Raw genomic sequence first — 15,999 nt, forward strand, 5'->3', positions numbered from 1 at the left:
AAGGGGCGGGGCATCCGGAGCTCGACGGAGACCCCCGGAAGTCAGCCGCTCGTGGCGCGAGCCTGACGCAAGCCGGGCGTTCTGTCGGGGACGGCGAAGCCCCTCTCTATGGTCGCCGGGACGATGCTGTGGCGGCTGCTGTGGAGCCTCGGCCGGGGAGGTGCGTCCCGTCTCGGGGCGGAGGGAGGGCGCGGCGGGGGCCTCTCGCCCCTCTCCTCACCTCTGTCTCTTTCTCTCCCGCGCGCAGTGAGGCTCCCCGGAGGAGGAGGAGGCGGCGGCACCGTCGCCCTCTGCCGCCACCGGCCTGTGGGCCCGGCCCGGCCCTGTGACGGAGACCCCTCGCCGACCGAGGACAGGTGAGGCGCCGAGACCCCGCCGCACCTGCAGCCGCGCTCTCCGTAGGGCGGGGGGGGGGTGTCATTGCCATTATCACTGTTATTTATTGGGACTTGTGAGCCGCTTCCTCTTGCCCGCAAGCAGAGGCAGACAAAATAAAGCCTCAAGCAGGGCTGACAGGAAGAAGAAAAGGGCGAAGGGCAGCCCAGGGAAACGGTGGCGCCAGGTGAGCCTCCCTGGGTTACCTGCGCAGGTGTAAACGACACCCCATCCCAGGCCTTGAAAAGTTGCTGGATCAGCCTCGTCCGTTACGTTAATTCAACGAGAAGAACTTGCAATTGGATTTCAATTAAACGTGCAATTAATCGGTCGCTCTTTTGAATTTTATTGGGTTATCGTCTTTCTTAGCGGGCCATGCAAACCACAGGGGCTCCCAAAAAGTTTGGGAACCAGCCAATAAACCCTTGGCTGTTACACAGAGGCTTCAGATAGAGAGCAGCATCAGAAACACAGCAGGCATGCATGTGTGGAAAGAAGTGAAGTGCTGTCGTTTCCTTTTAATCACACTTTGCTCCTGTGTGGGTGGGTTTTGAAAGGGCAGTGAAAGTAGAAAAATAACGAGATTTATCCTTGCTTGCAATCTGAAACATGTTTTGGGTTGGATCGCTTGTGGGAATCTAAAACAATCACTGACAGAAAGAGAACCAATTTCCTATATAGGTAAAGGTAAAGGGACCCCTGACCATTAGGTCCAGTCGTGACCGACTCTGGGGTTGCGGCACTCATCTCGCTTTATTGGCCGAGGGAGCCAGCATACAGCTTCCGGTCATGTGGCCAGCATGACAAAGCCGCTTCAGGCAAACCAGAGCAGCGCACGGAAACGCCGTTTACCTTCCCGCTGGAGCGGTACCTATTCATCTACTTGCACTTTGACGTGCTTTCGAACTGCTAGGTTGGCAGGAGCAGGGACTGAGCAACGGGAGCTCACCCCGTCGCGGGGATTCGAACCGCCAACCTTCGGATCAGCAAGTCCTAGGCTCTGTGGTTTAACCCACAGCGCCACCCGCGTCCCTTAATTTCCTATATAGTCAGGTACTATATCAGTGGGGCAAAAGAAGAAATAAAGAACAGCGACAATTTTCTTGTTTATTTCCCCAACAATATATATATAAAACAATATTAAAATGAAAACCTTTAAAATTGGACTACATAACTGGCAATAATTTATTACTGTACAGTAACCCTTCATGGCTGAAATAAAGTTATAAGGCATGGATTTTGTGCTTTATAACTTTAGACTACATTTGGATTGGTAAGAACAATTGTTACAATTCTAAGTGCAAAAGAATTGATGGAAATCCATTCTGTGGTATCTTTGTTTGCATATGTCTTGGTATGCATACATTTTGGATTACAAACACGTCAAACCCAGAAGTGCATGTCCCGGTTCGCAATCTTTTTTTGGATTACAACCCATTTTTTTATTATTACGAACAAATTTTTTTGGGAGGTCCCATTGTTGAAAGCGCTCCTTGAGTTAAAACCTGTTTTGGTTTACAAACAGACCTCCAGAACGGATTATGGTTGTAAACCAAGGTACCACTGTATTTTTGCAAAATTTCTTTTTAAATGGTATCACAGCTGTGGCCTTAATAAAAACAAATTGGCTAGAAATGATGGCATAAAATTGTGATTTGCTGTAGTGAGGATAATAATAAGAAATGTATAATTTTAGTTCGTTCGTTCGTTGGTTCATTCATTGAAGGAGACCTAGCTGACCAAGATTGACCCACAGGACAGAAGTTTCTCACCCCTGGCCTAAACTGACACCTCACAGCAAGCCCAGAATCTGGGCAAAACCAGGCCATGAGGCAGAAATGGGGAGCCACAGGCTCGCTCTGGCCCTTGGGACTCTCCCCACACCACCCCCACCACCCCACCCCCGGCTAGAATGTGTCCTTGGATTTTGATCATGCTTCTTGGATGGAGGATAGAGAGGGATCTGAGTGTATGTAAATACAAGTCTACTGTACAACCTTAAAGTTAACATTGCTCTAATTTTGCACTGGCATTTCCCCCCAGAATGCTACCTTAAAAAGAATTCATTTCTCAGGCTGAAAACAGGTTCTCCATCCCAGCCCTAACCTGGGCTCTTTTCAGCATTAGTTCTGTCCTGCGATATTCATGATGGGTGGCAGCTCAAGCAGTTGTCCAGAAGAAGAGTTCTTGTTTGCCTGAGGCTACATTCTTTAAAGCAGACTTCCAGTGTGCTTAAAGGGAAATATGTGCAATTTATATTCTCAGCATGTGATTGTAATGATCAAAGCCATTTTTTTCTCTGGAACAAGACTTTCAAGCTCATGCTCATTTTTCAGAGCTCATTGGCTTTGGTTGCAAAACTGTACAAATAAAGGGCTTTAGAAACTGCAAAGTTTATTCACCCTGGGGTTCTTTTTGTGGGGTGTGAAGCGGGGAAACCTTAGCTATTTCAGAGGGAGGACTTTTCACATGAGGGCTCTTCAACAGAGCGTTTGCTACCTTCACCTTAGTGTAGCCAAATTTTGGCAACTGTAAAGTGATCAGGAAATATTGCTCACTGCAGACACATAGATTATCAATATAGCTTTGGCAAGGATTGTGTTATTTTAATATCTTTGGGAGTCTTATGGAAATAAAGCTTTGAGCTTCTTGTCGCCTGTGCTTTTATGACTTCTGGTCTGCCCAGCTCCACATTACAGGTGTTTCAAAGATGAATTTTGGGCATAGTTATAGTTAAGGGTGGATTGGGGGAGCTAATGTGCCTTGGAAGAGGGCCAAGTCTCTTCTTTCTCTTACTTCAAACCTCCACCTTGTTGTGTTGTATCAGTTTTAAGCTCATAGAATTGTGCCTGCAAGCATGATATTCTGCCCCAACAAGACATGGGTCCAATTAGGAAACTCTCAAATAGGAAACGTACCTTTTCCTCAATTTTTGTTCAATCCAATTTCACATGCCTTTTGTAATAATATTAAACACATACACACAATGCTTTATTGACATTTGGAAAAAATGGCAGAAAAAATACTGTTCGTATATTCACCACTAATGCCAATGAAGTACTATTCTAAAGCTCTCTCTCTATTAAAAATACATTATTTTGACAACCAAAGGGTTATTGTTTGAAATATTTTTACCAAAATTCATGCCCAATCTCAAGAAAGCAATTAACCTTGGCATTAAGGAACCTTACCTGTAAGCAGTGGCGTAGCGTGGGGGTGCAGGGGGGGCCGGCCGCACCAGGCGCAACATCTGGGGGTTAGGGTTAGGGGCCGCAAATCCACGGGTTAGGGGGCACAAATCCACGGGTTAGGGGGCGCAAATTACTTGCCTTGCCCCGGGTGCTGACAACCCACGCTACGCCACTGCCTGTAAGATGGCTTCATGTTTATCAACTTTTAGATCTATTGCAAGACCCTGTAGTCCACTCTCATGCCACTCATCTGTTCTCCTAATGGAAAGGTATTTGTGGTAGCAATGTTTAAGAGCTTACTGAATTTGTATTATGAGATTTTAGCCAAGTTTAAAATCTAATTGGGAGATGAACCTGAGGGAAACCAAAGATGAAGCTGCCTGGTCAGGAATGTGGGGGGAAGGCCCCTTTAAATCTAACACTGATCTTACAAGGGAACAGGCATTAAAAATAGCTCATAAATGGTATTTTACACTGGTCAATTTTTCCAGTATCTCTTTGGAGTCCTACCATTTGTGCTGGGGAGAATACAGTCAACAGCACACATATGTGGTGGGAATGTCCAAAACAACAAATATAGTTTGAGATATAAGTAGACATTAAAAAAATTATTAAAGACCATATTCAGTTTTCTCCAAAACTTGCTTTACTCTGGATATTTGAAGGAATAAATGAGGACATTAAATCCAAAGAACTGCATACCTTCCTGATTTCTTGTAGCAAGACTGTCTAACTCAATGCTGGAAGACACTTTTGATTTCAATATTACAAACTAGTGGAATAAGATTTGGAACTTTGCTCTTCAGGAAAATAATAATTTAATAACAATAATTTTATTATTTATACTCTGCCCATCTGGCTGGGCTTTCCCAGCCACTCTAGGTGGCTTCCATCACATATAAGAACAAAAGATGTCAAACATTTCAAAAAAGCCGAGACGGCATTTCAGATTCCTAAAGGGAAAGGCAGAACCAGGCTCCTTCATGACAGTCTGGTGGGGAATTTTTAGACTTTGTTAAAACCCATCAAATACATCCACCTGTTCCTTCGGAAGTTACGGACCTCTAGGTCAAGTAACTTGCTCCATACTCACCTTGGCTGGAAGAAACGCAACCATAATCCTTTTCCTCAACATAATCCTTTGACTCTCAACTTCTTAGTTGTCAGCTTAACCGTACTGATCCTTTATATAATAGTATAGCAATATTATGAACAGTTGTTATTGCCCTATGCCTCATGTTTGTTTTTCTGTTAATGTATATGCAGAACATTAGTTTTTAAACTTAATAAATAAAAAAGAGCTATGCCTGCCAGCTTTCCTTGGAAAACAGTGCCCACTGTCACCACGCAATTCTTTTGTCGCTAGAGGAGCTGATCATGTCATTCCAGTTCTTTTTCCGTTGCTACCTCTACACATATACTCAGCAAGGAGCTGTGGCCAGTCCTGGCTCTGAGGAGTGTACCTGCATTATATATCTGTTTTCAAGCAGCTCCCCATTAATGCTTTATATTTTTAGGTGTGCATTTATTTTATATTTTAAAGTGATGAGTTGTGAAAGTGGTTTGTGTCAGTGTTTTGCCCTAGAATCTGACCCTATTAGAATATTGCTTTGATGTGGATGCTGGTGCATGTTTTCAGATTAGCACCCCATGCTCCAAGCATAGCCTAAGTCCCACTGCCTCCCTGAATCCCTGAGGCACTTGGGACAGCCATTACTGATACAGATTTAATAACACTGCAGTTCATTACATGGTCACAGGTTATTAAACAGAGAAGACTGAGGAATTAGATTTCAAGACTTTAATAATGCTCCAAATGATAGATGTAAACCATAAAATAAGCTGCAATACAATATTCCCTCATCTTACATGGGACTCAGATCCAAGGGTTTCACGCAGCACTATTTTTCTAGAAAAAGAGGTGCTGGAACTCAACATGAATGCCTCCCTTGTTCTCCTATAATGGCAGTGCTGCCCACCTGAGAGGTGCCAGAACTGAGTTCTGGTGAGTTCCGGCTGAAAGAGAAACGTGGTTACATCAAGCCCTTGGATCCGCTCCATGGCTAGCAAGTAAGGAGGTGGGGAGAGAGCATCCCCAGCACTCCCAGATCTGGCACGCTGAGTGGGCCTTGCTCAGCAAGCAAAGCATAGAGCTTTCAAACTTTTTTCACACTGGGTTGCCAAAGCAGACCTGGTGCTAAAATAGCTTTTAAGATCTCCGCCTTGCTTGGGGAGCAAGGACTGCTTGGTGTGCTGGCATGAGATCCCCCTCAAAAGTCAGATTGTCCCATGAGATCTTGTGAGAGTATTCCAAAGTTGGTGTGCCAAGTGGACCCAGTTCAGAGAGATCTTTTAAGCTACCTGCCTTCCTTTGAACTTTACCTGTGTGGTTTAAAGCAGTCTGCCTTCAACAGCATATTGTTGAGATTGCGCAAGTCAAATGCATGTAAGATGAAGGATTACTGTTCTTGGATTTCTCAGTTAAACAGAACTTCCCCCTCATCCCTTTGGGGTTTTGAGTGGAACATTGCACATGCAGGGACAGTTTTTCCAGGCCTGCGCTTGAGTCCATGCCTTCCTGTCTCACCTGCAGGATACTGTCCTAGGTGTGGGGTTACTGTCTGTGGGAGACACTGCTCCCAGCTGTTGGTAGAGCAGAGTGTTAAAGCAATACATTTTGGCCAAGACACAGTATACACATATAGCACAGTGCTGAAAAGCATGTGGTGTGTGCGCGCTGTGTGTGTGTGTATAGGCAACTCCCATTCACGGGTGTTCAGGGCACGTGCAACTGCCCACGGGGGCAGCTGCAGAAACAATACCTTGTAGCATGGTTGCTGCCTTTCTTTGTTTACCTCTGTGGAGTGCTTTCTTCCAGTTGTGGAGGTGGAGTGGGAGTTGCTGTTGAATATTTGTGTCTAGAGTTCCAAGACAAGGTACAAGTCTGGGTTCTAGTTAAAGGAGTGTTAGCTATGTGCTCTGACAGGCTGCTTTGTGCAGAGTGCCCTTTCTCCCTACGTACCATCACCCTCGTGTGTTGTAAGTGTGCACACCCTGAGGCAAGAAAGTAATAGCTCCAGCATTTGAGTTATCTCCCTCTGTGGGGTTCATAGGCTGTTGGTGGTATGTTGTAATTGGGTGCTGGTTTGCATCATATTTTACTGCATCATGAGGGTGGCTTGAGGCGTAGGGGTGGGCAGAGTTTTTTTGTTTTGTTTTTCTCTCTACCGAGTTTTTAAAAATAAATTATTTATTTAAAGTGTATCTCATCATCTACTGCCATGTCAGGGGGGCAGAAAGGGGTTTCTACCATATCCAGCAGATCATGAGTACAGAATTGCAATCTAAAATTAAAAAGATTTTTCATCATCCTCTAGAAATCTCCATTTTGCTCCAGCTTGAATTACATCCATGCTGGAGAGGCAGAACACAACCAGCATCAGGCTTACACAAGTTCACAGATGAACCATGTCCTCGACTCAAAGGTCACTATACTTTGGACACTTGCCCAGAGATTCCAGTGCTATAGTTCTGCATCCACCTAACACTAAATTTAAGCTAAATATGTTTGGGGTGAATAGTTCATAGGGGGAAAAGAAAATTGTTCAGTTAACTTTTCTAACCCTGCTTACATACAGGAAAAACACAGATGAATATTAATATGAAAACTGAGTGGCAGGTAACCCCATCCGCAAGAAAAGGTGGTGTCTGAGTGTAGATTGTGGAGTAGGTCACACATAGCCTTTTCTCCAAAGCTTTGGTGCAGGCTGAATTAAATGCAAGCTTCTTTTCTGGTTTCCATATCCGTTTTCTTTTCTTGTCCTTCTTTCTGAAGCCGGCATGGTAGGCACCAGCAGCACAGAAGTTGTGGATGTGGGAACCTCTTGCATCACTGCACATCCTTCACCTTGGTAAGTAGGCCTGGGATGATTGCATGGTAGAAGAGAATGGTCGCTTTGGAGGGGCAGAAGCCAGGGTGTCTTTATAATAGGAACAGTTGTATATAGCCTTTAACAAAGCTGTTCTGATAGTCCCTAACCCTTGCTCTCCTTTGTTAGAGTGCATTGGCTGTTCTTGCTGTGGAGTTGGTGAAGCATGTTCGAAGGCTGAGCTCTGTGCAACCAGGTGGAGGAGATGTTGGGTTTTGCCAATTGGAGGGTCATCTTGCTGTTTTGCCCCAAAGCCAACATTCAGGTAAGCTTGCTAGGGAATAGCACAATTGAGTCTAGAGCATCATGTGCTGGGAAGAATACACTACGCGCGCGCGCACACACACACACACACACACACACTTCAGCTATATGTACTGCACTTGAAACTCCAGCAGTAAAATTGTATCAGAATTGTAAAGACTCCTAGAAGTTTGAAGATCTATCTTTGTAAAATAAGGATTGAGACAGCATCCTATGTACTTTTAATATGTTTCCTCTCCTTCAGTCCCTCCCACAGCCCCTTCTGCTTGCTCCAGTGAGAAAGAGGAACAACATTTCTGCGTGGGAGACGACTCCAGCTATGCACCAACGAATCCATCTAGCAAAACTTCACAGCCAAAACAATACCAATATGTTTCAGAAACAGGTACAGATCTTGATTTTAGAATGCAAAGACACATCAGAATGCATGGGGTAGTGGCCAGCTGCAAACGAGGACAGACAAATCAGCAGGTCGTGCAAGCAGCCTGTTCTGAGGCAGAAGCCTGGAGAGAATTTGGCTTGGGACGTGGTTGCCTGAGATGTCTCTGGTTAAACAGGAGATTCACTTGTGGGCTTTCCAATCAATAGCTGCTTTATGGAACTTTACAGTCAAGTACCTTGTGTTTCAAAAGCATTTGATTTATTTGGGTTGTTAAATAATGGAGAAGACAGGTTTTGAATGAATATATCACCCTTATTTTCATACTTTTAATGAAAGGAGAAAGTGGGACTTAAAAACGTCTATAAAAAGAGGAAGTTTAAAGTCTTGTTGAAACAAATTGATGAGCAATATAGTCATCAATAAACTATTAGTAACCCAAATAGCTGCAATTTAAGAAGAAAAATTGTTTACATTAATTACCTTCTGGCCATAGGTGAATGGGAATGTTAAAATATGTTTGGGGTTCTTGTAATCAACAGGCATTTGGGTCATTACAGAATCTCTACAATCCAGTAGAGAGAGTGGGTATAGCTGTACAATAGCCTTGTGGCTAATGTGAGAGAAGTCCTGTTTCTATGAAGTTGCCTTACTGATTCAAGCCATTTAGCCCTGTACTGTCTTCTCCAGGTGGCAACTGTTTTCCAAGGTTCCTGCAATAGCAATTCCCAGCCCTCCTCTAAGATCCAGGGGTTGAACCTGGGACTGCTATATGCAAAGCACATGTTCTTACACTAAAGTAATGTGGAGGCACATTAATTAATTAATTAATTAATTAATTAATGTGGAGGCACAACTGCTGATAAGGAACCCCCTTATTAACCACAGGTTTCATCCCAGTCTGGTGAGCTTTTGTGGAGACAGGCAGCAGTATAGGCCTAGGTATAGTGCTGTACCTGACTGGGCTCCCCTGCTTCTGTCCAAATGTGTCGCAGATTCTTGGTCCTTATTCCACTTTTGTGATCTGTGCCACAGGTTGCTACCCATGCTGTGCAAAGAACGGCTCTGGCCAAATTATTTATTTGACTGAGTTCTCAAAGATGAGCAGGGTGACTGTTGAGTCAGAATAGACCCGTTTAAATTCATGGATAAGGTTGAGTGAAACCTATTAATTTCAGTGGGTTTACTCTGAGTAAAACCTAGTTGAAGGGACGTAGAAGAGAGCTGTCCGCTGTAAGGCATATCACAAAATATTGCTGATTTAACAGAAGAGTAGGAGAGGAAGCTGCAACTTCCAGATCTGTGCAACCAGGAGTATGGCAGGGAAGGCAACTCTGTGTTGAGGCCCAGACTGTCATTGCCTTACCTTTTTTTTCCCCTTTCTTTTTTTGCAGAGGACATCCTCTTCCTATCCAGCACAAGTTCTGAACCAGACTCGTCCCTATTACGCTTGCAGGTAACGCCTCTTTTCTTTTTGTAGGACTTGGCTTTTAGCATGAATTTAGCTCAGAATTTCTGAAGTATGAGATAATGAGCTGGGGAAGAGTCTTTAATTTGTCAAAAGCGTAAACACTCTGCATAACCTTGATACCACTTGCCGTATTAGTATCATGTGGATTTCATGTGCATTTGGTATCAGGGACATCCGTGATAGCTTTGAGACCAACTAAATTCAGGGTAGAAGCAAAGGCACGTATTTTAATGTTTGCTTTGGAACCCCTACCTTGACATGATTGCACAATGAGAGTAAGAAATGGATATGCCTACGTAGATTAAGCTATAAGGCACCACAGTCTTGGGCCATGATCACTAGCACCACCCCAGGTGAAGAATCTTGGTTTGTTTACTGAAGCGGTATCATCCATGTTTCCTTCTGTTACTCAGAATTTGCAGGTATACGTTGTCTCTTGAAATCTGCCAAACATTGAGGTTCTAGCGAGACAGCTCACTTAATGCAAACTGTATACATTGACATAAAAAGTGTTTAAAGATTTTGGGTTGACTCATCTAACAACAGTTGGTTGATGTCACAAAATGTGCATGTTCCAACTGTTCAGGGGATAAAACTGCTAGCAGCAGAATGTTCTCCAGCTTCTGTGAAAGAAGAAGAAAATACCAATTCTGGCTGGGATTAAATTCCTATGCCTTCCCCATTCTGGCACTCTCCAGATGGTTTGGACTTCAGTGTCCATCAGCCCCAGCCAGCATGGCCTGTGGTCCAAGATTATGGAAGTTTAAGTCTAAAACCTGTGAAGGGCATCACATTGCAGAAGGCTGCCCAGGAACAGTGAGGAGAGGTTCAGAATGAAGCAGAGCCTCAGAAGGAGGCTGAGTAGTTAGTGCAGTCATCCTCAAACTCAGCCCTCCAGATGTTTTTTGAGACTACAATTCCCATCATCCCCGACCACTGGTCCTGCTAGCTAGGGATCATGGGAGTTGTAGGCCAAAAACATCTGGAGGGCCAAGTTTGAGGAAGCCTGAGTTAGTGTGATGAGATATAGGAACCCAAGGGAAGGATAGGTGAAAGAGACAAAAGCCTTTAAAAAAGCAGGACAGAGAAGACCAAGTGGTATCTGATAAGAAGGTGGAAAGCTCACATGGCTGTACAGATAGAAGAAGCTATATGGTATAGCAGGAAGTAGGTTTGTCCAGGTAAGGAGAATAGCTAACAGAGAGTGATGGTGTCTCAGCTAAGTGGTATCAAGTAGATGCGGGCTGAAAAACAGAGACTTGGGGAAACGATAGTGTCACGGCCCAGATTGAGGATGGAACTGGATAGTGAACTTTAAACAACAGCATTGCTGTGTCTGCCTGGTTGTTCAGGCCTGAGACACACGGTTTGGGAATATATTTACTAGGATTTCCAGTTTTACTAAAATCATGTTTAAAGATACAAGATGCATTTTAATCAGGACTATAGAAGTTTGGATTGAAAGAGGTAAAGAGAGTAAGGCTAGGGCAAGAGCTCACACAGTGCTGTGGCTGTGTACTCTTGAATTTGTTGGAAAATCCTAACAGAAATTCAGGTTGTTGTCATTATTATTATTATTATTATTATTATTATTATTATTATTATTATTATTTCCTGCAACATGTTGCACTCAAAATGCAATACAAAGGGAAAATACGGGCAATGACCAATTAACACGCGTCTGAATGATGCACAATCATGCACATGTGAACGATGCCAAACCTGGAAGTGACCCCAAAAGTCTCTAACACTTCACTAAAAGGGCAGAATGGGGGCAGGGCAGGGTGGAATGGGAGCGAGCGCTTACCCACACTCCACCGGTGTTCACAGGGGCCAGGGACGGGTGGGTAATTTCTGGGTCCAAATCTGGAAGTGCACTTTTCATGCCAGAGAGCTGCATTCACATCTTTTGTATTATTATCAAGCCAGGCTTTATAGCTTCTGATACAAAAGCATTTTTAATTTTCCATAAGGAAGGACTAACCCATCTTGCGTTCTGGCAACGGTCCTTCCTGCCTCTTAATCCTGACAAGATGAAGCGTATCCTGTAATATATACTTCTGCCATCTGATGGCACCAAATCATTCCAGTACTGAAATTGCTGACTCCGTAGATTTGCTAAAGATTCACTGAAAAAATAAAACACTTACTTGGCTTCAGTAAAATTAGCATGTGCTAACTTTCTAAACTTTCTGAAATCTTCTTTTAAAGTGTTGACTTTAATGTCAAGAAATAAGGGATATACTGAAGAGTTAAGAGGGCAAAAAATCTTCACCTAAAAAGCCCTCTCAACAACTGACAGGAAGTGAAATGTACCTCAAATGGCTATGTTGTATATGATGATAAGAGATTATCCAAATGTCCATTGCTAGTAGCAGATTGAGAGAGGCTGGACTCAGTGAACCCTGTGATCAAGCAGAACTGCTCTTGCTATACCTGCATGTAAAGTTTTGAGTGCCAGTAGGTCATGAGTGCCACAGCTGTCAGGCTGAAAGAGAAGGGAATAGTGTTAAAGGTGGAACTGCCTGGACCATCTCCCCACTAATGTGGTTTTCCAGGGCTTAGTAGATCCAGGGCATAGACATAGTATAATCAGTGGACGTAGTATATCAGTGACTTAAGAGTTGTTAGGACACCCCTGGGAAGAGGGATTGATTGATGAACCACCGTGAGGGGAATAGAAGTCTCCTAGCAACTCTCTGCACCCTTAATGAACTATAGTTCCCAAGAATCGTTGAGGGAAATTCCTCCAGGGAATCTTGACTAAACACCACAGTTGCAAAATTAGTTTGATCAAGACTTACAAGAAAGGGACATTTGTTTAAATGTTGGTCAGTTAACGCACAGACATGCAACTCACACAGTTGTGTGTGAATAGCACCATAATTCAGTTCTGAAGCAAACTCCAAGAGCATTTTCTTCTACTACTGCAAATTTAGCATGCATTCTAGAAAAGTAGTACAATTTATGGGTGTAAGCAATACAGTTCTGTTCTACAGTAATTATGCAACAAACATGTAACATGATAAAGAAGGAATCTGTTCTGAACAGATAGAGAATATGATTTAATATGCATCATTTTGGGCTTTGGGATGTAGCCATTAAAAGTGCGGCCATATGTCATGAGATACATCTGAATGTATCTAAATTTCCAATTGAAAGAAAGGATAATGGCAATTTTGGATATTTTGAACTGATTTCTTACACTATCTTTCTGTTGAGTTTTGAGTTCCCTCTTTCCAGCTGGGGCCTATTCACATGGAGTTGGTATATTAGATTATTTGTAAAGAGTACCAGATTCACAGCCAGGATAGCATATTTCATGTCACGAAGGTCTGCAGTCAAAAGCTGTGTGAAAATGCCAGGACAGCCACTTGTGACATTTGTCAGTTCGCACCTCTGAACTGCGGGGTCACTGCTATGGCCTCATTCTGACCAGCAGTTTCCCAAAGCCTAGTGACAAGTCTACACTTCAGGAAATGACTCCACCTGTCCAGTCTCCTGCTGGAGGATATGGTTGTCAGTATATTAATCTCGATATTCTCAGCAGTGGTAGGAAATCAGACTTCGTGTTCAACACAAGTGGGAGAATGAAATAGTTTTTATCTGTCCACTTGCAAATTGCCGCAGTTGCTCCAGAAAACCATCCACTTCTTCCTTTCTTATTTTTGTGATCCTTAGGTTTAGAGCCCTTGGGAAAGGACAGTCTTTTAATTCTCACTCCAGATGTCTGGTGACTGTAGGATTGCCACACAGTATGAGCATTTCTTTGGTACAGAACAGAACAGTAATTGTGGGCGCCTTTAGAAATTCTGAAGAAGCAACTGCTTCTGAGCAAGTTTTCCTGGGACAAAGAACCTGGGTTGCGAGGAAGGGCTGAAGGACTCCTACTCTCCCTTTGCATCTCCCCACTTATACGGAGGATATTCTCGGGTACTTCGCATATACAGACAACAACAGATATAGGAGTGTCCAAATGATGCGTGATTGCGCATATTTGCAGGCGCTGAACCTGGAACTAGCCCCAAAACATCACAAAGATGTCACAAAAGGCGCGGAGCGTGCGGGTTTGGAACGTATCCCCCACACAACATGCGGATTTCCTATACCATCTAAAAAGCCAAACTCTGTCCCAAATCTGCCAAACTCCATCATAATCATTCTTCCAAACCGCCTTTCTCAAACTGGTGCAAAGGCTCCTGGGATTGCAGTTGCAAAGGTTTATGCGATTGCTAGCCATTTTCTCACTCTTAATGCCTTTTTCTTTTCTTTTCTTTTCTTTTCTTTTCTTTTCTTTTCTTTTCTTTTCTTTCTTTCTTTCTTTTTTTTGCAGTTTTCCCACTCTCTTCAGGCTGTTTCTGTGCCTTTTACAATTTAAATTGATTGATTGATTTTCCTGGTGCCATATGCATACATAAACACATCTAGGTGGGGAAGATGCCTGTAATGTGAAAGCTAGTGCAAAGAGAGGATTGTCCACAGATGGGCAGCCTATACACAGTTTTCATTTTTGCCTCTCCTGTGCAGGGCAATCTGGAAGAGGAGTCGTCTGTTGGTGAAGCTGCTTCTCAAGTGCAGCAGGTGTTTCAAGCCAGCATTTCCGTGGCATCAAACATCCTTGGTAACAGCTTATAGAGTTACTTATCCAGTCTTCGTCAGGCAGGGGCTTCTGTCTTCTACTGTGTCATAGACCTGACAGAGATACTAGAGGTTTAAGCCACTCACTTATGTTAAAAAGGGCAATGACTCAGGCCCAGAGAAAGGACTTATCTAGCACAGCGTTCTGTAGGTCCCTTTCCTTTCAGTTTTATGCAGTTTACTCAGCCCCCTAAGTATTCCGCATAGGTTTATCTTGTAACATTTGCTGGGAGAGCAGAGCTGTTTGTTCTGGGGTGCAGCAAAAACTCCCTCTTTGCCCCCCCCTTTTTTTATATGGCTAAACCTTTCCTTGGTCTTTGGTTAAATCACCTGGGCTTGCTCCATTCTCTTGGATGACCCAGTCTAACTTTGTATAAGCTAGTTATCTTGTATATTTGGAAGAACGTCTGCTGTATCATATGCTACCATTGATATGCTTGGACATTTGAGATATAAGGAGAGAGGAGTAGAGTCTCAGGGATCAACCTTTGGTCTTTGCCACTCAGTGGGGATGGAATAAAGGATTCCTAGGCTCCAATTCGGCCATGACTACTTCTGAGTGCTGAAGGAAGAGGGGGGTGCTTCTGTGGTAGAGGTGGCTAACCTGCAGATCATACACAGCCCTCCCTAAAAGGTTTTCTGTGGCCCCTAAAGACTCCCCCCCCCAAAGGTTTTGGTTTTTAATTAAACAGATCCAAACTGTCCTCTGAACTGTTCCTGAACTGTGTTCACGGAATTCCCAAAATTATATTTGGTCTCCATATTGCTTCTGCAGTCCTTCCATAGAAGAGCTGGCTCCATATGCTGAGGTTTTCCGCAGTGCACAGTAGCCTTGGTTAGCTTTCAGAAACTCTTTCCTACTGATGGCTGCCCAAGAGAGACTTCCACTACTGTTCTCAGTAATAACTGAACTGCCTGTTCTCCTGGATCATCTCTTTTTGGCAGCCATTGGTGACAGCTGATTGCTGCACTTTAGAGCCAGCAGGCGAAGGGCTCATCCAGACTTGCTTTTGTGCCACACTTTCTAGGCACAGGTCTGCACTTTAAAGTGCTGTGTCCAAGTACCCCTCCCCCCGCCCAGGTACTTTCCCCATGAAAACCCACCCTTAAGCTGAATCAGAGCAAACAGCAATCCACAGAAAACTCAAAATTGCCATTTGTTCCGCTTCAGCGTTAAAAGAGCAGGTTTCTGCAGGAAAAGCACTGGGGGGGGGGAGGGGGAGTGCTCAGACCTGGCACTTTAAAGCGCAGACCTTCGTCTAGGAAGTGCAGCACAGAAGGAAATGTGAATGAGCCCTGAGCATCACAGCAGCAGGGAGAAACTCAAAAATCCTTCTGATGAGTCTTAAAATACAGCGGGAGCTTGAAATAATAACAAAGACAGTTAACATGCTGGTCTGGGCTGGGGAGGGAATGAATTAATTAAAACCATGATTTATAAACCTTTATAGAGTTTTTTCTTTTGTGGGGAGGGGTTGCGGGGAAGAGGAGATGGAAGAATTAATAATGTGATTTGCACTGTCTTGAGGGGGGAAATGAATTAATTGGATGAAATGAATTAATTGCACTATCTTGAGGGAGAAATTGATTTATAAGAGTGGAAATAATAATTAATAATTTTTCGCACTCTGTCCGGGGTGGGGGGATAATTTGTGCACTTTGGATTCAGTCACGGCCATTTTTGTGTGCAGTGTCGGATGGGTGGCCATGGGAAGACCTGGGGAAAAAGTTCACCATCACGGCTCAGTGGTT

At 43.8% G+C, this 15,999-nt stretch overlaps 1 protein-coding gene across 1 annotated transcript in view; it reads left to right on the plus strand.

The window, feature by feature from the left end:
- Positions 1-15,999, plus strand: part of DELE1 (DAP3 binding cell death enhancer 1) — a 20,862-nt gene continuing 4,863 nt past the window's right edge. The window contains exons 1-7 of the mRNA XM_083624725.1: positions 1-160; positions 248-356; positions 7,402-7,477; positions 7,625-7,760; positions 8,004-8,144; positions 9,533-9,594; positions 14,137-14,230. Coding sequence (XP_083480851.1) covers positions 109-160; positions 248-356; positions 7,402-7,477; positions 7,625-7,760; positions 8,004-8,144; positions 9,533-9,594; positions 14,137-14,230 — 670 coding nt within the window. The 5' untranslated portion in view covers positions 1-108. The remainder of the gene's footprint in view (positions 161-247; positions 357-7,401; positions 7,478-7,624; positions 7,761-8,003; positions 8,145-9,532; positions 9,595-14,136; positions 14,231-15,999) is intronic.

Source organism: Podarcis filfolensis, assembly GCF_964270895.1.
Source record: "Podarcis filfolensis genome assembly, chromosome: 7".
Lineage (NCBI taxonomy): Eukaryota > Metazoa > Chordata > Lepidosauria > Squamata > Lacertidae > Podarcis > Podarcis filfolensis.